Source organism: Elephantulus edwardii, unplaced genomic scaffold, assembly GCF_000299155.1.
Source record: "Elephantulus edwardii isolate Elephantulus edwardi_28Jun2011 unplaced genomic scaffold, EleEdw1.0 scaffold00037, whole genome shotgun sequence".
Taxonomy (NCBI): Eukaryota; Metazoa; Chordata; class Mammalia; order Macroscelidea; family Macroscelididae; genus Elephantulus; species Elephantulus edwardii.
Window position 1 is genome coordinate 11,928,980 of NW_006399787.1, and position 23,313 is coordinate 11,952,292.

At 41.0% G+C, this 23,313-nt stretch overlaps 1 protein-coding gene across 1 annotated transcript; it reads left to right on the forward strand.

Annotated features, from left to right (window-relative positions):
* Positions 1–23,235, forward strand: ALDH6A1 (aldehyde dehydrogenase 6 family, member A1). The gene is made up of 12 exons (XM_006884786.1): positions 1–48; positions 10,776–10,835; positions 11,631–11,705; positions 11,874–12,035; positions 12,276–12,354; positions 12,956–13,258; positions 14,386–14,507; positions 18,138–18,327; positions 18,524–18,705; positions 21,079–21,258; positions 21,492–21,590; positions 23,131–23,235. Exons 1-12 carry the CDS (start codon positions 1–3, stop codon positions 23,233–23,235), a joined length of 1,605 nt encoding a protein of 534 aa, XP_006884848.1.
* The last annotated feature ends 78 nt before the right edge of the window (positions 23,236–23,313 follow it).

A 23,313-nucleotide genomic window follows, 5' to 3' on the forward strand; every position in this document is an offset into this window, starting at 1 on the left:
ATGGCGGCAGTGGTGACGGCGGCTGCAGTGCGTGCCCGGATCCTGCAGGCGAGTGAGGGTGACACCAAGGGATCACGAAGCTAGGAATTGGATCCTTTCCGTCCCCTCTCTAAGCCAGCCTCGGGTGGGACTGGCATCCTGGCCCAGCCCCATCCTCACCAACCCCTCGACCCTCAAACTCGATCCGTGGTGCGACCCTGATCTGCTCACCCCTCACCCCATACTTTTCCTTGATCCAGATTCGGCCTGTCACCCCTGGCCCTGCCTGTTAACAGCTGAGTCTCCCCTTCTCTGGCTCCGGCCCTGTCCTCCCGCCCATCCCTTCCATGCGTTTACTCTTGCACTCTCCTCCCTCGCTCCTCCCACAAAATCTTTGACTTTCACCTCCATGCCTGGCACCTCTCTCGTTCCAAAAACTTGCATCTCTGGTCACCTTTCTTAGAGCACTTTGGCCAGCAAAATCTAGATCCCCCCATCCCCCATCCCTCATTGTCCTTAATCCGAAATTAGGGGAGCTCCGAGAAAGGGGCGTACGAGGGACAAGGGTCACTTAATGAACTTTGAATCTTCTTCTATAAATGTACACTAGGTTTTCACCAAAGCCAGCCATGTGCCGGACTATTCTCTCCACTGTGACACTTAGTGTTTTCCACGTCCGCTGTATTGCCAAAGCTTTCAGTTAAACTTTGCCTCAACCAAATTACAGTTTTCCCGTTGTAGGTAAATAAGAGCATAAAGTTATGCTATCAAAGAAACCCGAGCAGTGTGTATTCCATGTTAACGCTCCCAGGTCAGCTCGGAGCGCCAACACACCACACCCTCCACTCCATATGTGTAAGTGGGTCAGCTCTGAAGCCAGGCTGAGAAGGGACAGTAGACCCTGTAGGCCTGAGAGTGGCAAGAGCCAACTCGAACTTTAGCATTTTCTACTGTTGTTCAAGCCTGGTGGTATTTCGGTTTGATCAAGATGGATTACAGACAAGATTCTTAAGAAGCATGCTCCTTGTGCATTTTTATGGCTGTATTTTGGGATATTCACCAAGGTTCAGTTAATTCTCCTGGAAACGTGTGTTTTTAATGTTCTTAGAATCGGCAAAAGTTCATATTTAAAGATGCTTGTAATGGGAAACTGGAAAATGGATTGGAGGGGTTTGTCAGATTGGCTCCATTCATATATTTATTGCTGTGATGTGTTGGTTTTCTAATATCTTCTTTTGTTAATTGATAAACAAAGTTCCCACCCTACATTTTCCATTTAATCTCACTTTCCATCTGCTTGTATCCACAGTCAACATCCATGGAAGAAGCAGTCAGGAGATAAAAGGACCTATTGCACTGGGCAAATCTGCCAAGGACCTCTTTAAAGTGTGAAAGAGCAGGGATGTCAGTTTAAAGACTAAGGTGCACCTGGCCCATGGTATTGTCAGTGCTTCATATACATGTGAAAGTTGGAAAATGAGTAGATGAATTGCACAAAATTTATGCCTTTGAATTCTGGTAATAGGAAAGAATATTGACTATCCCATGGCTGACCAAAACAAAAAACGAATCTATTTTGGAAGAAGTGACTCCAGCATGCTCCTTAGAGGCAAAGATGATGAGACTTTGTCTGGCATACTTGGGATGTATTGTCAGGAGGGGCCAGTCCTTGGAAAACGTCATCATGCTTAGAAAAACGGAGAGTCAGCAAAAAAGAGGACTATCCTCATCAAAATAGTTTGATGCAGTGACTGCAGGAACGGGCTTGAATACAGCCTAGACTCAGGATGGCATTGCATCAGGCAAGGTTTTGTTCGCAGAGACCCAGGGTCTCCGAGGGGTGGAGCCAACTGGATGGCCCCTAACAACAATACCCTTCCTTACAATCTTTTACTAAAATTGGCTTTTGCCCTTTGTCCTCTCCATCCCAGTGAGTCATTGTGAGCCTCAACCACATATTTGTCCTCTGCATCAAAAAGAATCTCGCTTCCCTTAACTTTATCTCAGAAACAGACATTCCTTTTGAACTCACTTGAAGACACTTCTGGAGTGAGCTGGAAAAGAGCAGAAATAGTAATCTTGCACTAGAAGTCGCTTTGTCATGAAACTCTTCTAAAGAAGGTTTAGATTATGACAGCCATGAATGTTCGATAAAAGGATCTATACAGGAGAGAATTAATGCTTTTGGTTACTTTATGGGTTTAGTTTGTCTTCTTTCTTAAGGTAACAGCAAACAACTCATTGCTCTTTGGAACCTACTCATAGCTGGCCCTGCAACAGGTTTTCAAAGGCTGCAAATTGCATGTGAGGAGATTGCCCATCTTTTTCCCTTAAAATGGCTAATGGATTTGAACATCTTGCCTTTGGGTTGACAGTGAAACTTTCTATGAGGCTACCAGAGCTGCCTTTTGTTAAGGTGGTTTTGTTGTTGTTGCTGTTGTGTGCCATTGAGTCGCCAGCAACTCATAGCGACCCTATGAACAGCAGCCCTAAACCCTGCTCTATCCTGTGCCAATCTTATTGTCTTTGACACACCCACCCTCATAACCCCAGTCATTGAATCAATCCTCTTGAGGGTTTTCCTCTCTTTCACTGTCCCTCCAACCTCCCAAGTCTGATGTCCCTCTCCAAGGACTGGTTCCTCCTTGCAACATTTCCAAAGTATATCAGACAAAGCTTCAGAATCCTTGTCTGTTGTCACCCTCTCTAGGATTAACCTGTTTGTTCTCCTAGCAGTTCATGGTATTCAATACTCTTGTCTAGCACCACAGATCAAAGGCTTCAATTTTTCTTCTATCATCCCTAGTCATTTTCCAGCTCTCTATGCATAGTAAGTATTTGCAAAGACTGTGTCTTGGATCAGGTGCATCTTAGTCTCCAGCCTCACGTCGTTGCTCTTCAGTACTTTGGAGAAGTCTCTAAGAGCAGACTTTCTCAATGCAATTTGTCATTTCATTTTCTGGCTGCTGGTGCCAAGAGTGTTGATTGTGGAGCCAAGCAACTAAAGCTGTTAATAATCTCAATCTCTTCACCATCTATCATGACGCTGCCAATTGGCCTAGTGTTGAGAATCTTTTTTTTCTTGACATTGAGCTTCAATCTATATTGAAGGCTGCAGTCCTTGACCTTCTGCATGAAGCACTTCAGATCTTCCTCTGTTTGTTAAGGTAGCTGGTGACATTTACTTGGAACCTCTACTCCTTAAGATATCAATCACTCCCAGATAAGAAAGCCAGTCTAAAATAAATTCAGTGACTTGCCTCAGGGATATTGGTACAAACAGCACAGTTTCACAATCAAACTATAAAGAATACTCATAACCATATCTACCATTTTCCAGCTAACTAAGGATTATAATTCATAAATATACTGAATAAATTACCTCACACAAGCATTCAAGATCACCTAACCAACTTGTTACTCAGAGAGCTGACAATTCAGGGCTTAAATTCTGATGTCTTAGGGGAGCTCTGGTGGCCTAGTGGCAAGGAGCTGCAACTACAATCCCAGAGGCGCATGGTTCGAATCCACCAGATGCTCTGCTGGGGAAGGAGGGACAATCTCCCCTGTACCAGTCAGATCTGATTTGATGGGACACTCACACAAAAATTCTGATGTCTTGGTATCTCTGCCACATCAGACATTGCCCCAATTGCTAGGAAAACTGAAGTAAGTAAAATACTCACTGGATGCTCCCCTCTTATGATAGAGTAACTATGAAACAATAAGATTACTAAGGTGCTGGAGAAACAAAGGGAAATGTCTCCAACTTCAACCTGGGCAATTCTGGAAGAGTTTCCAGAAGAAATTGGCTCTGCTCCTAAGTCTTGAAAGACTAGCAGGCCATTAGCCATTCTGGAAGAGTTTCCAGGAGAAATTGGCTCTGCACCTAAGTCTTGCAAGATTAGCAGGACATTAGCCAAAAAAGGAGACAGGAGTTTATGAAAAGAACAATAAACATCTAGAAAGCAAGAAGTTTCATACAACTGGCCATGAAAGAGTTTCTTCAGGAACTGTGCTAATATGGAGTGCTTCTTGGGAAATGAAGAAAATGTAGACGCTTTAACAGATACCATGTTCTATTACAATAAGTTCTATTAAACCAAATAACACTGGTACCTTTTATGCCTTCTTGATAGCAGAGAGGTTGTGTACAAATAAACATATAAAACCAAGTGACTTAGAATGCTAACCTTGGTTGATAGGTGTATTTTCATTTCTTTTCCAGTGTTTAAACTAAAAAAAAAAAAACCAGCAATACAACAACTGCAAAGTCATTGTCAATGAGTTGGAACTGACTCATAGCTGGCCTTCCAGCAGCTTTCTGAAGCTGTAAATCACACAGGAGGAGACTGACCATCTTTCTCCCATGGAGCTGCTGGTGAAGTCAAACTACTGATAGGTGCAGCCTTTGAGTTAGACGCAAAACTTGCTAAAGCTTTGTGACCAAAACTACCTAATTGTGCTTTAGTGAAAGTTTACACTACAGATTGGTACCCCGTCTGATCGTTTGTATATATACAGTGTTCCATACCCTACCATATGGCGGCACTCTCCACCCCTGACCAGTGTATATTCTACCTTATAAGAACTCAGTGCATTGCCACTGAGCCAGAGCCAGCTCATAGCTGACCCTCCAGCACATTTTCAGAGGCTATAAATCAAATAGGAGGTGATTTCCTGTCTCTCAGAACTGCTGCGTTAGCCTTCAGCTTCTCAGTACAGCTCCCAAGGACTATGCCACCTGCCTGATAAGAAAGAGAAGTTAAATTAATATCAAGGTTGCTTTACAAAATACTGAGTGTTTATTCCAGGGACAGGCCAAGAGCTGAGGACACGGCAGTATAGTAAGCAAAGAGGGAGAAAATGTTCAATAATTCATTTTTAAAAAGTTAAATAAAGGAGAGAGATGTGTAACTAAACAAGCTCTTCTGGAGATGGTATGAGCAAAAGAGAAATTAAGGGTGTTTTGTGAATTCCACCTTTACATACTTAATTCACATCTGAAGTTGAGACTGCCTGGATAAATGGGAATCTTAAGGAACAAGAGAGGCCCAAGCACGCAAGTCAGATGAAATAATTCCTAACAAAGGGAGTTGTTGTTATATATCATCAGAACCAATCCATAGCTGACCCTTCAACAGGTTTTCAGAGGCAGTAAATCACATGAAAGGAGGTTGTCCATCCTTCTACGGAGCAACTGGTGGATTGGAACTGCATACCTTCGGGTTGGTAAGGCAATCCCTTACCACTAGGCCCCTAGAGCTCCCTTTCAAAGGGAGCAGTGTGTGCAAAAGCAGTGAGAACACAAGGCATGATGCGCATGTCTGGAACACAGAGAATAAGGGGGAAAGTGCATGCTCTGAAACTGGAGAAATAGGGTGAGCAATACTGAAGGAATTAGCTGTCTTTTTTAAGGGTAAAGGGAAGCCATTGCAGACAGGGTAGAGGAGTGATACGATCAGATTTGTGTTTTAGAAAATCTCTTCTAGCTATGGAATGGAAACTACACTCAAAACATTTACAATTAGAGGCTGTTAGGAAATCCCAGATGAAAGACAGTGATGAGATGAACTGAGGTAAAGACAGGAGGACAAAACAGAATGGGGTATTTTTCAAATATGTCCAGAAGGACAGATTTCCAGGACTTTGATTTGCTGTCAAGAGAGAGGAGGAGGAGTTGGTTAACATCTAAATATCTATATGGGCAGATAGGTGAACCTTTCACTAAAAGGTTGACAGATGCTGAGAGGAAGGTAAGAATTGATTTTTTTTTCATGAACTTAGGGAGCATGTAAGTAGAGATGAGGCAAAGGCAGTTTCTACATGGTTATGACTATGATTCCAGATAAAGAATGTATCATGAGGGCATCATCCATAGGAGTGGATAAATTCAGACAAGGAAAGTAAATAGGATGCGAAATCTATCTTGAAGACTTGAGGAGTTAATAGCCAGGTAGAGGAGGCTGAACCAGCAGATGCTGAGAAAGGTCTCCAAAGGTAGGCAAGATACAGGACATCACAGAAGAGAAGTGAAAAGGGGGTTCAGGAAGGAAATCGTGATTAACTATAACTGGGTTTAAATTTAAAGATGGCTGGGAAAGATCCATAGAAGTCACTGAAGTTTGGTCCTAGAAAGACTTCAGTAAACTGAAGAGTTAGTGGGAGACGAGGAATTAAAGATCGTATAAAGAACTTTCTAAAGAAGTTCAGTTATTTCTACAATACCCAGAGACCAGAAGAACTAGATGGTGCCCATTTACCACAGAGAATGTAGAGCAATTAAAAATCATACAAAAGAACAGGCTTACTGATCTGATAGAGACTAGTGAAAGCTCTGAGACTAGTCCTTAGACACTTTCAAGGATCACCTTTCAGTCAAACAACAGGCCCATCAATCAAATGTGAGGCCTGTCAGTAACACTCATGAGGAATATACTCCTCCCAACAACTGACCACACAAGATCAAAAGGTAACTTTGTCCCAAAGCGAAGAAAGCAGAAGGGGCAGTGGGAGAAAAAGGCGGAATGAGAAAGGGGAACCCAGGGCTGAAGAAGGAAGAGTATTGTTAGATTAATCACTAAGGTGATTGCAGTCAATGTGATGACATAATGTCTGTATGAGTTATGGAATGGAAAATTAATTTGCTTTGTAAACTTTCACCCAAACTATCTGCTTCCTAAATAGCATTCCTGTGGAAACTCTATGAACTGTAATCAATGTCCATCATTGTAGAGAGGCTTCAGGCCTTTTGTTCATGGGTCGCTATGAGTGGTGCTCAACTCGAAGGCAACACCACTTTTTAACTAAATATGGTTGACTGTTAAAAAAGTAGAGAGGAGCACAGATGTGGATGGATAAAAGGAGTGTGTGTGTGTGTGTGTGTGTGTGTGTGTATGCGCGTGCATGCATATGTTCTTATAAAAGAAAAGGTTTAAGAGGAAAAGAGCTTAGTTGATGGAAATGTCTGAGACAACAGAAAAGAATGGCTTCAGAGTGCAAGTACAGAAATTAGCCATGTATTAATACAAACATCTCTGCACTCAGGCTATAGATATTCTCTGTGTGCCTCTGTTCCTGCCAAAGAACCATAGTAGTGCATGGTAACCTACTGGGTCTCTAACCAAAAAGTCAGCAGTTTTAATCCACCACTCATTCTGTGGAAGGAAGGTGGATGTCTACTGTAAAGATTTACCATTTGGGAAAACCTTGAGTGAATTGAGACCAACTGATCACCAGTGAGGAGAGTGTGAATGTTCCAGTCACTGTGCTCTCGTGGAGCTTGATAGCCACTCTCTTTATACTATGAGGAGGGAAAAGAAAAAGGAGGGGCCTTGAAACATTTACTGCAGAAGATCAAGGATTACAGCCCTCACCTCAAGAAGACAGAAATCCTCACCACTGGGCCAATAGGCAACATAATGATAGTTGGAGAAAGGGCTGAAGTTGACAATGATTTCATTTTTCTTAGATCAACAGTCAACACCCTTGGTACCAGCAGTCAGAAGATGTATAAAATTGGGCAAGTCTGCCGTCAGGGATCTCTGGGAAGTTCTGAAGAGCAATGATGTCAGTCTAAAGACTGAGATGCCCTTGATTCAGGCTAGTCTTTCTACTCACTTGCTATGCATCAGAGAGTTGGACAATGAGTAAGGATGACAGAAGAAGAATTGATGCCTTTGAGCTGTCATGTTGGAGAAGAGTCCTGGATATTCCATGGATGGCCAAAAGAGTAAACAGATAGATCTTGGATAAAATAACCACCGGAGTGCTCTTTGGAGGCAAAGATGGTAAAGTCTTCATCTCTCATACTTTGGGCATGCTACTACGAGAAGCTATTTCTTGGAAAGGTGGAAGGTCAGCAAAAGAGAAGACCCCTAATGATATGGATTCGTATGGTGTCTGCAGCAAAGCGCTTCAGTGTGTCAGAGATGTGAGGATGACACAGGGTAGGACAGGCTCAAATCTGTTGTTAATAAATAGGGTTGCTCTGAGTCCTACAGGTAGGTGTTATAAGTTTGCTTCTAAGAAGTTGAGAGAGTTCTCACCTGATGATTTCTGTTTTCTCTGAAGAGGGAAAAATAAGGTCAGCTCCTGTGAGTGAAGGGAAGTAGCAGAGTTGGAAGTCTCAATTTATAAGTGATGAAACAGCAAAAAGCAAATATTTGAAATAATATTAAACTGCTAATAATAGTATGCCATGAACACTCGCTTTGCATTTAACTGCTTTCCAAACATGGAAAGTCTTGATCCCAATAACTTTGTAAGGTAAATGAATACGACAGACACAGGACCTATTCTCAGAAGTTATAGTGTTGTTGGCTATCAGGAAAGTAACCTGGCAATTATAACACAGATAAACTTGTAGGGGGTGATTACCGGTTACTATGGGAATGCTAAAAGAGACACTCTTGTTCAGTATGTTTTTGTCAAACACTGCTATGCCCTGTAAGTACAGTCAGTGTTGGTATTAGGAACATAGCTGTAAATAAGACATAGTGGGTTCCAGGAGCAGGTTGAAAATCTCAAGTAGCTTTTGTGGGGAAAGAAAGAAAGCCAACTAAGTAGGCATTTACAAGGCTTGTCTACTGCTCCGAAGGACCAGTACTGTCTCCCCTGGACAGTACTGGAGGTGCAAAAACACATTCTTCCACTTTGTGCAACACTAAACCCCATGGTTAACATAGTCTCTGAATGAATAGTTTTGGAGTCCCTGGGTAGTACAGTTAATGCACTTGGTGACTACTAAAATGTTGACAGTTCCAGTCCACCCTGAAGTACCTTAGGAGAGAGGCCTGGTTCCTTCCAGGAACTGTGCCATGGAAAACCCTAGGGAGCATTGTTGAACTCTGACACATGGGCACATGGGATCAGCCTGAGCTCAGCAGCAACCTAGGAATCCACTCAACAACGACTGTCACAACTGGTTCCTGTGTATTTCACTTTAATTAGAATAAGTTCCCCTATAATACACATATAAACCAGTGTGATTCGTTGGGTTTTTTTTTAAAGAGTGTAATAGTTTGAGAGTTACGTTACTGTAGCTGACCTTCCATACCGATTCACTTACTCTGTTGAGTCAGAACCGACTCATAGCTGAGCCTCTAGAAGCTTTTCCCAGGCTGTAAACCACAAGGGAGGGGACTGCCCATCTTTGTCCTGAAGAGCAGCTGGTGGATTCAAACTACCTGCCTTTGGGCTGGCATTGTACCACCTCACTGGGCACTAGGCTACCAGAGCTCCACATTTGCCTACTATACCTTATAAAGTATCGCCTACAAGATCTTTTGTTTTTTCCTATAAGGTATTAAGTGACATATTTAACAGTTTTGTTGGAATATAATTGATAAGAAACTATTTAAATGATATAATTTAATAAGTTATAATTAATATTTGTGGAAACCCAAAAGTTTCAGTCAACATGGTGAACAAATCTGTCACCCCAGAAGCTCCCCTCACCACCTTTCCTACCACCTGCAGGTAACCACTGATCTGCATCCTATCATTTGCATTTTTTTAGCTTTCCTAGAAATGGAATAAAAAAAAATGTGTGTGCTCCTGTTAATGCCTTCTTTCACTGCGTGACATTTCCCCAAGATTCATACATGGTTTCGCATGTTCTCAGTAGTTCATTTCTTTTTATTGTTGAGTGTTCCATTGTATTAGCACACTGCAATGAGTTGCCCCAATCCTCTATTAATTGTTGGGCATTTGAGTGGTCTCCAAGCTTTGGACTATTACAAATAAAACTGTTATGAACATTCTTGTTTACGTATGGACACATTATACCTCGTGTTCAACACTTGCTATTTACTACCTTATCCTGAAAACATATAGTTAGAGTTGGTTAGATATTATAGTTAGTTACATTAGTCAGTGGCTTAATGTTCTAAAATGTATATGACTGATACAATGGAATTGTGATTACACTGCTGTAAAACAATGTATAGAAGTAAAAAAAACCCTTGTGATTTATAAGCTCCCACTCAAATATATAAAGGCCAGGAACCCTCCTTCTAGTATATTAGGTATCATGGTAAATGTTTCCACATTACTAAATTTATGGTGACTGCATAAGGCAGGCAGTCCGAATCCAAGGCAGGCAGTCCGAATCCACCAGCTGCTCCATGGGAGAAAGTTGGGCCGGTTCCTTATAACCTCTGAGGATCAGCTATGAGTTGGTTCCAACTCTATAGTAATGAGAGAGAGATTTCTTAAACCAAAAACAGGAAGAAAAAGAATGATCTCATGACAAAAGAAAATGAAATTAAATCAGAACTGTCCTAGAAACTGGGGACATTATCACTGGGTGGCACAGACAGTTGGTAATGGGCTGTTAACCCACCGGATGGTGAAGGACAGGCCTGGTGAACTGCTTCTGTAAGATTGTTATCAGTTGCTGTTAAGTTGATTCTGACTGAGCAGAGCTGTCCCTTGCGCTTTTAAAGGCTGCCACCTTTTGGAAGCAGATCAGTAGGCCTGTTTTCTGAGGTGTCTGTGGATAGGTTCAAACAGCCAGCTTCTTACTCAGTAGAGCACTTCACTGTTTCCAAGAAATACCATGCAGGAGTTTTACTCAGTAACACGATGCGTCAGAGGCTGACTTAACAGCAGCCAACAACAATCGCTGTGGTTGATTGTTCTCTTTAAGATTGTGGTACCTGAAAGCCAAGGCCAAGTCCCACTTCTTAAACCCACAGCACTAATATAAATGTTAAGACTTTCATAGCCATTCACTAAACTTTTAATAATTTTCTGTTCTCATTAATCAAAATACGCATGCTTTTCCCTCATAGATTTCTTCCAAGGTGAACTCTGCATGGTATCCATCATCTGCCTTTTCTTCGTCTTCAGTGGTGAGTTTATTTGACACTAAAGATTGACATTTGTCTGAAAAGGAACCCAGTACATGGTGTCCCCTTTCTTTTGAAACATCTCTCTTGTAAATAACATTACTATGTCAAAAGCTACCAACATTTCCATGGCCTCCAGAGGTTTTGTTTATTCTGCCAAATAGTTATCTTCTTAAAAAACTTTAGGTTGTTTTGTTCAGACTGTTTGTAAGTAATTTGCAGTACCCAAATCTGTTCACTGAGGACTGAGGCTCACATCCGTTCTCTATCGAAGTATGCACTTTAATACAGGAGCTCTTAGCCTTTTTTTGGTTCACAGATCCATTTGAACATTTCTTGAAAGCAAATGGCTTCTAAATACACACACACACACACACACACGGAAACACTCTAAAAACTCTTTTGATCATAAAAGTAATACATGTCTATATGTGACGATGACACAAAATCAGATGGAATAAAATATCCTAAGAGCTGAACTTTGTTAACACAAAGTTCTCTGTCCTTTTAGCATAAGCTACACAGTGACGTTTGCTTATTTATTCACTTGTCATTACATTCCACCGTGTGATTAGCAGAGCATGTCCCATACGTGGAAAGATCTTGCTACTGAGAGGCTCTGCCACATCTTAATATTGACTACAGACAGGTACATTGTGTAGCTCTTTCCTAGTGGTGAATTTCTATAGAACAGAAGATTCGAGAATCCTAGTTCTTTCTTTTTTATGAAGAAATAAAAAAATAATATGTTTTCTGTCTTGCTTTTGTTTTTCTGTTTGTTTGTTTGTTTGTTTTCAGCCAACTGTGAAGCTTTTCATTGATGGGAAATTTGTTGAATCCAAAAGTGACAAATGGATTGACATCCACAACCCAGTAAGCAAAGTCTTTGGGACTTACACTGAGTAGCCCAGAATTTGGGGATCATGGTGGGGAAAATAGTACCCTGAGTGCCTGTCCTGACATATCCCTTGCTGCCTGTTATTTGATGGAAAATGGAGAAAGTGGGGGAGCAAAGGATGACGTGCTTCTGTCTCTTGTCAGGCCACCAATGAGGTGATTGGTCGGGTCCCTCAGGCCACCAAGGCCGAGATGGATGCAGCCATCGCTTCTTGCAAACGCGCTTTCCCCTCGTGGGCAGACACATCCGTGTTAAGCCGTCAGCAGGTCTTACTGCGCTATCAACAACTTATTAAAGAAAACTTGGTAAGAAATGATGTAACTTTCCAAATAGATTCCTGAGCTATACTTGTTCTACCACAAAGCCCTTTTAGTTCCTTTCCGCTAACTCCATCGCACAGAGTCAAGAATTCTACACTTCAGAGAGACACTGCGGCTGTCTTCCCGAACTCTGCTTCTTCCCAGGTTTCTTTTTACTTTGGCTATGTGATAACTAGAAGGTGGTGTATCTTTGCATTAATATCTATTTGTGTGTTTTCTCTTCAGAAAGAAATTGCCAGATTAATCACAATGGAGCAAGGGAAGACCCTCGCTGATGCTGAAGGAGATGTATTCCGAGGCCTTCGTAAGCTGGGAGTCGCTAAAAGGGGGTGTTCAGAGACCCTTGGGGGTGGGCAAAGGAATATGGGAAGCAAAGATCTCAAAATGACAGGCTGCCTCTTTCTTTATGTAGATATTGCTATTACTTATGAAAAATCACAATACTTCTGAGGTGTCTGTAGAATGGACTCATGCAGCATTATTTATTTTACTTAAATGATCTCCTAGTAGGTATCTGCACTTTTATACTCTTTTTCCCACGTAGAAAAAGTAATTATGTACAGCCCTTTTAGGGAGCTCTGGTGGTGGCCTAATGGGTAGGAAGTTGGTGTTACCACCCTAATGGAAGGCAGTTCAAATCTACCAGCTGCTCGTTGGGGGAAAGATAGACAATCTCTTCCCAATGTACAACCTCAAAAAACTCACTGGAGGGTCAGCTATGAGTCAGTTTTGACTTGATGGCAATGAGATAGAGAGATAGCAGCCCTCTTATACAGAAGGGCAAGTCAGTATTTCGTCCCTCTGCAAGTGGCTTGAGCCACTTCTTGTCAGAAGAGCTAGATAGAGTCTGAAAAAGCCAAGTCGTGTGGTGAGCTAGCAACCTGCCTCCTCCTCCTCTTTTCCAGAGGTTGTTGAGCATGCCTGCAGTGTGACGTCCCTTCTGCTGGGAGAGACCATGCCATCCATCACCAAAGACATGGACCTTTATTCCTACCGTCTGCCTCTGGGTGTGTGTGCGGGCATCGCTCCGTTCAATTTTCCAGCCATGATTCCCCTGTGGATGTTTCCAATGGCCATGGTGTGTGGGAATACTTTCCTAATGAAGCCATCAGAGCGGGTGCCTGGAGCAACTATGCTTCTTGCTAAATTGCTCCAGGATTCTGGTGCCCCTGACGGAACACTGAATATCATCCATGGACAACATGAAGGTAAGTAAGTACCTCCCTGCATGTGGCTATTAAGCTGACTACCAAAAGGTCCAGGTGATGAGACATTTTAGAATGAGGAACCCAGGGAGGAAGAGGGTGACTAATAACTAACTTCCATGTTCAAAGGTATGGTTGATTGTTTGTCCTCTCTGTTTGCTAAGGTAACTGGGGGGCAATGGGGATTCTTGCCCAATAGTATACATTAAGAGGTCAGAAATATAGGTTAGACCTAAACGCCAAGAATTTTTTTAACAGATAAAATTAACAAATATTTCATTTTAATATTCAGAGAATTCATTGTTGTTGTTGTTGTTGTTATGTGCCATCGAGTTGCTTGCGACTCATAGTGACCCTATCTATGTACAGCAGCCCTAAACTCTGCTCTGTCCTGTGCCAATCGCACACATGTAGATAACAGAAAGGGCAACTGAGAATTCATTAGGTTATTTAATTCTGAAAATTTATAGACCTTAGAGAGACTGACAGCCTTCTGTGTTCTCCTAGCTAGTGTGTTTGTGTTTAAAAGTCACTTCTGTGTTTCAGGCACTCTTTTCTAGTGTTTTCCCTGAATCACCTCATTCAATCTTTAAATAATGCTGTGCCGTAGCTACTACTATTTTTCCCTTTTACAAATGAGAAAATAGAGGCATCGTAAAAGGAAGTCATTTGGTCCAAGTCACACATCAAGGAATTGTCAGAGCCAGGCTGCATGTACCCAGTTAGACTGACTGGGTTTTTGCTTTTAAACACCTGTTCCACTGATGGCATAGCAGTATCAGAAAACCCCTGTATGCTTCTAGATTTGAAGTACAGTTGAAGAAATATGAATTCTTAAAAGGAAAAAAAGGAGGACTCAATTACTGAAAGGATGTTATCTTGGAAGAAAATAAGAGTTCCTGTTTACACAGAAACAGAAATTCTGAAGTAGCAAATGAGAAAAATTAGAAATTGTAATTTAATGAATTTAAGAGCAACACAAAAGGTGAGAACTGCAAATGAGAACACAAGGTAGAAAAACAAAAGCGGGACCCTTTGTGATCCCTTACAGTGGTGAGAGCAAGTCTGCCTTGAGGAGAAATCTGTGGTGGTTCACTCCTCTGTGATAATAATTTCTTTTCTTCTTTAAGCTGTAAATTTCATTTGTGATCACCCGGACATCAAAGCAATCAGCTTTGTGGGATCCAACCAGGCAGGAGAGTACATCTTCGAGAGAGGCTCAAGACATGGCAAGAGAGTTCAAGCCAATATGGTGATTTCTTATTTCTTTATTCCTGATCTTTTTATTCACTTAGTGTGGGTGATTTTTTTTAAAATTCATTCTCTTTTCCTGTTTGCTTAATTACCTAGAAATAATCCTTTAGCAGAAGGGCCACACATCCTCTCACCTTATTTTTCTACATATATATAACATGACATATTTTTCCTGAGGAATTTTTTTTTTCAGGTTCTTTGGTTCATTTGTTTTTTTATGTGCCATTGTGTCAGAACTGATTCATAGCTGGGTTTTCAGAGGCTATAAATTACACAGAAGGAGACTGTCCATCTTTCTCCCATGGAGCAGCTAGTGGATTAGCTTAACCTTTGGGTTAGCACCACAACCGTTTAGCCACTCAGCCACCAGAGGTTCAGTGGTCACAGCTCAATTGTGTTTCTGTACCTTTTTCTTCCTGCTTATCCTGTTCTCTCATACCTTACTTCCCTGCCTGTATTTTCTCTTCTTTTACGGCATTTCTTACTATTCCTACCACTAAGCTATGACACTCCCTTAAAGCACTATGAGAGTCACCTAACTTCCCTAAGTAGCTGAGTGTTCTTTACTTGGTTGCATAGTTCTGATGTCCTTTTTAGTCTCTTGCCAAAATTAGAGTTTGCTGTTACTGTGTAGAATTTTTTTTTACCTTGTTGAATAGTTGAATAGTTGTTTTTAAGTTCTGTTGAGTATGTCTCATAGCAACCCTATGAACAGTCATCTGAACTCTGTCCTATCTTTACACCATCCTTTGGCATCCTCAGCACATTTAAGTCCATTGCCACAGACACTACCAATCCATCTCACTGAGTGTCTTCCTCTCCTTTACCGTCCCTCCACCTTTCCAAGCAAGATATCCTTTCCAAAGGAGTATCCTCTTCTAACAACATTCCCAATATGTGAGATGGAGCTTCACCAACTTTGCCTCCAAGGAATATTTTGGTTGCATATTCTCTACCACATATCTATGTGGGGGTTTTTTTGGCAGTCTGTGGTATAGTCAGCACTCTTATCCAACACTATAACTCAAATACATTCATTCTTCTTCTGTAATCCTTATTCGCTGTCCAGTCCTCAGATGTTTAGCAAGTGATTAGGAAGACTGTGGCTTGAATCAGGCATAGCTTAGTCTAACCTGACATCATTGATTTTCAGGACCATGGAGAGATCACTAACAGCACACTTTGTCAGTGGCATACATCTCCTAGTTTTCTGACTGTGGGTACCAAGGGTGTTGACTATGAACCCAAGCAAGATGAAAGAAATTACTGACAATTACAATCATTTCTCCATCTTTCATGTTGCCTATTAGTCCAGTGGTGAGAATTTTTATTTTCTTAACATTGAGATATGATCCTCTGCAACAAGTCCTACTCATTTTGGGAAGCAAGGTTGTGTCATCTGCATAATGCAGGTTTTTTATCAGCTTTCCACCAATCCTGATGCCACAATCTTCATAAATCCAGCTTCTCGAATGATTTGTCTCAGCATACAGGTTGAATAGGTATAGAGATTGTACACATCTCTGACACACACTTTTCTCAATTTTAAACCATGCAGTGTTCCCTTGTCTGTTCAGATAACAGCTCCTTGGTCTATGTATAGGTTTCACATGAGCAAAGTTAAGTGTTCTGGAATTCCCATTCTTCTCAAGACTAATCTTAGTTTGTCATCATCCACACAAATATCTTTGCACAGTCAGTAAAGCACAAGTAGACATTCTTCTGGTGCCACAGCCTCTTCTAAACCCTTCTTGAACTTCTGGCAGTTCTCTGTCAATGCACTGTTCTGGTTTTGGATGACCTTCAACAATATGTTAAATGGTAAATATTTTTATTTTCTTTTTTTTTTCATTTTGGTTGAAATAATCTGTATTAGCCTATCTGTCTTGGTGAGAACTGGAAATGCTCCCTTAGGGGTTCTAGGTGACCCTAATGAAAACCAATGACATATATTAGCTGGCCTTCATTTCAGTGGGGAAAGCATGCTTGGGTCTCAGTTGAGAAAATTGAGAATAGCTTAGTGACTTATTTGAAGTTACACAACTAGAGGCTTCACCAAGACTAAAATTCTTTTGACCACAAATCTTTGATATGTCACACCGAGTGCCTTGTTCCTTTTGCCATAGCACACCAATATCTTCCTTGTCTAGAGAGTCTTTGAAAATACCATAAGCAACAAAAAAGCATATTTGAGGAGAATTTGTAGTGCTCAAGGACTCATAAAACTACTTCATTTCTCTTATCACTCACTCATTGCCATAGGGACATGAAGCTTATGGTCTGGAGGGGCCACTCCTTAGACATCATGCTGTAAAAGTAGAGAGTCAGGAAAAGAGAGGAAGGCCTCCAATGAGATGGGCAGACAGGGATTGCAGCACATGGCTTTGGCTGGTAGTGATCACGCAGATGGCATGGTTTCGATCTGTTCAAAGAGTCACTGAGTTGTAGTTGGCTTGATGGTACCGAACTGACTGCAAACTTGAGTTACAGTTTTCTCACCTGTCAGCAGAAAAGACACCAGCTGTGCGCAGACTTGGGACCTTCATGTTTTCATGGCTCAATATGTTTTGGTCAATTTGACTTGGGCCCTTCTCCATTTACTACATATTTTTTGTGTGTATTTCAAGCTTAACCTTGTCATTGTTGTTAAGTGCCATTAAGAGTCAGAACCAAATCATAGTTGATCCCCCAGCAGGTTTTCTGAGGCTGTAAATCGCACAGGAGGAAACTGCCCATCTTTCTCCTGCAGAGAAGCTGTGCGTTTGCACTGCCAGTCTTTGGTTAACCAGAATTACCTGTGTTTTGGGTTGCCAGCTAACTCCTTACCCATTGACCACCAGAGCTGCAAATATTATATATAAGAGGATACAGTTAAGTAGAAGACCTGATATCTATCCACACACTTACCTATAGAGCTGTGTGGAAAGGATCATATCCCTTACTATACAGAAGTTTCTGAGACTTTATCTAGAAGCAGTCTTAATTTGAGGGTATTAGTTTAGACAGCTTGTCATCTGATTTTGAAACTCCAGCACACAATGCTTTCTTTACTAATTCAGGAGAGAGATGGTATTCTTCTTGACTCTGGGTTAGAATGGCTAGCCTGTTGATTACCCTCAATGTGACTGGGATTTTTTTTTTTGAGGAGGAGGAGAGAAGAACATTTTGATCCAAATAAATACTTATTAGCTGACATCATGAAGAAAAAGCAGCTTGGAAACTTGCTCAATGTTGCCAAAACTTCTGCAGTAAAAAAAAAAAAAAATCATAAATCTATTCTCCAAGCAATAGGATTAATTCTGTAGACTTTTCCTTTGAGTAGCCCAGGTGTTGTAGCAACTAAGAATTCAATTAGAACCAAAAGTTCAGAGCTTCAAACCCACCAGCCCTCCCTGGGAGAAAGATATGGCCATTGCGTCCCATAAAGATTACAGTACTGGCAACCCTACTGGGCAGTTCACCTCTGCAAAAGGATTTTTGTGAGTCAGATGGATTTGATGACAGCAAGGTTGGTTTTTCATTGTGGCTCCTTTAAATTCTCATTTGAAGTTTCCCAGTTCTTTGCTTAGTTTGTTAGCTTCATTGTATATGGCGAAGGAATATTCATATACTTTCTGTGTTTCCTTAGGGAGCCAAGAACCATGGAGTTGTCATGCCAGATGCCAACAAAGAAAATACCCTGAACCAGCTGGTCGGGGCTGCATTTGGAGCTGCTGGTCAGCGCTGCATGGCTCTTTCTACAGCAATCCTTGTCGGAGAAGCCAAGAAGTGGCTGCCAGAACTCGTGGAGCGAGCCAAAAACCTGAGGGTCAATGCAGGTAAGCAATCACCCAACTAGATCCTTTAGATTTTGCAGCTGTAGCAACGAAACCCTGGCTTTTAATGTTGGCCTTAGCTAGTGGGAACTATCCTAGCTATTCTTCATATGCTTCTTTTTCTACTGTTCTTGTCATCTTTTTTGTTAACAGCTATCATTTATGTTAACAAAGACTGTGGCGTGCTGTTGTTTTGTAGGAGACCAGCCTGGAGCTGATCTTGGCCCTCTGATTACTCCCCAAGCCAAAGAGCGAGTCTGTAATCTGATTGACAGTGGAACCAAGGAGGGAGCTTCGATCCTTCTTGATGGACGAAACATTAAAGTCAAAGGCTATGAAAATGGCAACTTTGTTGGGCCAACAATCATCTCAAATGTTAAGGTAAGCAAACAATATCATCTCAGAATCAACTCTTATGAAATATATTTTAAATATGAGAGCTAAAGACTCCTTAGAGGAGTCAATGTCATTCTCCCCAATTTGTAGATAAAGACATTAAGGACTGTTGTTGTTGTTGTTATGTGCCGTCAAGTCGCTTGCGACTCATAGCGACCCTATGTACAACAGCCCTAAACTCCGCTCTGTCCTGTGCCAATCGCACTGTCTCTGACACTTCCATTCCAATTATCCCAGTCACCGAATCAATCCACCTCATAGAGGGCCTTCCTCTCCTGCGCTGTCCCTCCACCCTCCCAAGCATGATGTCCCTCTCCAAGGACCGGTCTCTCCTCACAACATGTCCAAAGTATGTTAGACGGAGCCTCAGAATCCTTGCCTCCAAGGAGCCACCTGGTTTAACCCTTTCCAGGACAAATCTGTTTGTTTTCCTATACTCTTCTCCAGCACCACAGCTCAAAGGCGTCAATTCTCCTTCTATCCTCCTTGGTCATTGTCCAACTCTCTGATGCATAACAAGTGATTGCGAAGACCATAGCCTGTATCGGATGCACCTTAGTCTCCAGAGACACCATTGCTCTTCAGTACTTTGGAGAGGTCCCTAACAGCAGACTTTCCCATGGCAATGCGCCTTTTAATTTCCTGGCTGCTGGTGCCAAGACTGTTGACTACAGAGCCAAGCAAACTAAAGCTGTGTACAATCTCTTCACCATCCATCCTGATGCTGCCAATTGGTCCAGTGGTGAGAATCTTTGTCTTCTTGACATTGAGCCTCAATCCATATTGTAGGCTGCAGTCCTTGACACTCTGCAGCAGGTGCTTCAGGTCTAGAGATTTCATTTTTTGCCAAGATTGTCTGAAATCTGAATGAGTCTTCCCTCCCAATTCCTGACCAGAGAGCCCTAGATTAACAGCAGTTGGCAAATTTCTTGCCCTATTTTCAACCTTGCCAAGACATGCACAACTTATCACAATTCCATCACTACCACTCAAATCTGACATTGTAATAGGAAAGCATCTATAAAAATTAGTGTGGCAGGGAAAAAGAAAAAGAAGTGTGGTCATGTCCTAATAAACCACTGCTTAGGGACACTAAAATTTCAATGTTATATTCATTTTAATGGTCCTGAAATAACTTTTTCTTTCCATCTACTTAACAATGTAAAATCAATTCTCTGTCAGCTGTACAAAAATAGTAGCAAGCCATATTTGGTTTACAAATTACAGTTTGCCAACTCCAACCCTTTACTCTGTCAGTTATTTGCTTTGCTTAATGTAGATTCTTTTTTCTGTCTCTCTTACTCCACAGCTTATAGCTAACTATTTCAGTATTCAGAACCCTATTTGAGTCCCTACTCTTTGCCCAGAAATTTGTTGCATCTTCACTAGAAAATTACAAAACAAAAATACTTGGTCTAGTAGGTTTTATCAAAACTCTAAAAGTCCTAAGGAGTTAAAATTAATGACTAAATTGATGTTAGGAGGCTTTTTATAAATTCATGTACCCCTAACTAAAACTAATCCCTAATTCTAAATAGAAGAGAGTTGAATGTTAATATAAAATATATCTCTTCCACAGAAGAAAAATCTGCTTCTCAGTACCAGTCATAACTGACTAGCGAGTGATACAGGAGACTTTGTATTTTTTTTCTTTTTTTAAATTTTGATTATTTTTTATGTGTGTACCGTCAAATCAGATCTGACTGGTACACAAGGAGATTGTCCCTCCTTCTTCAACAGAGCATCTGGTGGACTTGAACCGCGCACCTCTGTGATTACAGTGCAGCTTCTTGCCACTAGGCCACCAGAGCTCGCCAATACAGGAGACTTTGAATGTTTGTGATCCCATATCAAAATATGAATGTACAAACTCATTTGGGAGACAAAGTAGTGAATGAGAATGGATTGTTTATTGTACAGAAAACTTAGCACATAGTTTCTTTAAATAGAAATTTTCTTTTGCTGTATTTAACATATATTTGATTTACAAAAGTGAATTTCCATGTAAATTCTAAGTAATAATGTTTGTGAAACAAATTGTGCAGCTGTTAGAGCAAATGATGGGTCATGAGACCTACAGGTGCTTGAAAGGAAAGGGTTATGGTTAGAGCGAATGAGAATTTCAAGTTGGTATTATAATTGAGAGCCCAGAATGCAGGACACATGGAGAGAGGCAGGATTTTTAATTTTTTTTTTTTAGGCAGGATTTAATAGGTGGTTTAAGATTAAAATAGATTGCTAACATGAATGCTGTCCTCATAAATGATGAATAATAAAGGAAAGTAACAGATGAGTGTAGTATACTCGGAATCTAAAAACCGACTTTTTTTCTTTTTCTGGATGAATCATTCTTGACAGCCAAATATGACCTGTTACAAAGAGGAGATTTTTGGTCCAGTTCTTGTGGTGCTGGAGACAGACACACTGGATGAAGCCATCAAGATTGTCAATGACAACCCATATGGGAATGGAACTGCCATCTTCACCACCAATGGCGCCACTGCTCGGAAATACTCCCACCTGGTGGATGTTGGACAGGTCGGAGAGATTCCTGTAGCCATTCCCTACCTTCTGTCTGAGGGAGACAATAAACGGTGATTGGTCATATGGTGCAGCATGTTCCAAGACTGCCCCCTAATCTCCCATGTTGCTCTTTTTCTTCATGAAGGATGAAAGATCCCAGGGTGGAGCATGGGTAGACGGTGGGCATTTAAATCTAGTGTTCCTTTGTTTGAGTTCTCAGTATATAATGTGGATTTGTTCTCCTGTAGGTGGGTGTGAACGTCCCCATCCCAGTGCCTCTGCCAATGTTCTCATTCACCGGCTCTCGATCTTCCTTCAGAGGAGATACTAATTTCTATGGCAAACAGGTAACTTGAAGTTAAAAATTTTTTCTTAACATTTTTTCTTGGACATAATCAGGAGTAAGGATTCTGTAAAGGAAGGCCTGTCAGCAGCTTCTGGGAAGTCAGCAATGGAGTCAGTATGTTCCCTAGAAAAAATTAAAAGTTAACAAGATTTTACCAAAGTAGTTTTTTCCAGAATAATTCAAGGTAATAAAGCTTTGGGAGAAGTCCAGGCTTTTGTATATGCAATTTTCTCTTCCTGTAATCCTTTCCCTGCTTCCCCCTCATTCACCTAACTAATATGCCTCACTTTAAAGAATGGACTCCTCCAAATAATCATCCCTGACTATGCCCTCTTTCTCAGTGAATTCCCCCCTATGTTTTCTGTAACAGTTCTTAATTTACAAAAATTAATACTTTTTTTTAAGTGCTTTTTTTTTATACCAAATAAGCACTATATGGCTCAGCGCTAACAGGCAGATCTGAAGCCAAACTGCCCGGGTTCACATCCCCACTGGGCTCATTAGTTGCTTTCTCATGTTGGGGAAGTTATGTTTATTTGACTTATGTACAAAACAAGAATAGCAATAGTTCCTGTATCTCCTAATTCTGTGAGGATTAAACTGCCACTTTGTCAGCACTCTGGCCCTGGAGGGGCTGCCGATCCTGTTCCAGACTCAGTCCATCCTGATTTCTCTCCCTTTGTTCTTGATCAAATTTACTTGCCAACTTTGCTCAGATAATTAACAATTCCCTGGGATTGGAGTACCTTGTAACTAAAATCTTTCTCAGGACCATTAGTTACTGCAAAGTTGTCATTAGTCACAGTTTTTGCCAAATTGACTTGTTTACTATGAGTAAAAAGTATTTCTTTAGAGGAAGAAGAGCATAACTACTGCTTAAAGTAGTTCTTCTTACTTCCCCCCCTTCTCTTGGTTTTATTACTGTAAGTCACTCTGTTAAGTAAGACTTCACACATTTTAAGGCTTAATCCTTAGGCAATTAAATTGTTCTTTGTGTGCTAGAAATAATACAAGAAGGAATGATTCTTACATAAGAGAAGAGATACTTTTATGTCAAAAGTATCTAAGTCTCTAAAGTCATGTTTAATATGTTCAAATTTAAAAATAAATCTATAAATGCACACATAACAATAGCTCAGATTTTGTCAACGAATTCTGAAGTACACTTTAAATAAGCTGGGATATTTTCCTCCCTAAAACATTATTCTAGCTTGCTACTAATTTGTTAGTAATTTTAAATAAGTATTTACATGTACATGGTGTATGTATCTGTGTTTTCCTTTTAGATGTGCTGAGCTTAGAAGTTCCCATTTCAATGTAACAAGGATAGTTAAGGTTTAATTGCTTACTGTGTGCCAGATATTATGCTGAAAATTTTACATGGAGTATCTTATGAACAATATTTTAAATTCTGGTTGTGTCTGTTCTTTAAGTCAGAAAAGAGAGTAGACATTTGACAAAAGGTCATGAAAACAGGAGTCCCTCAAGCCCATTGTTCACTGCTTCTCTCTGCCTCCCCACCTTCACTTTGTCCTTTTCAGGGCATCCAGTTCTACACTCAGCTAAAGACCATCACTTCTCAATGGAAAGAAGAAGATGCCACTCTTTCCTCACCTGCAGTGGTCATGCCAACCATGGGCCGTTAGAAATCCTCACCCACGGTGGGCATGCCAACCATGGGCCGTTAGAAACACACTTGTTCCAGACTCAGTCCATCCTGATTT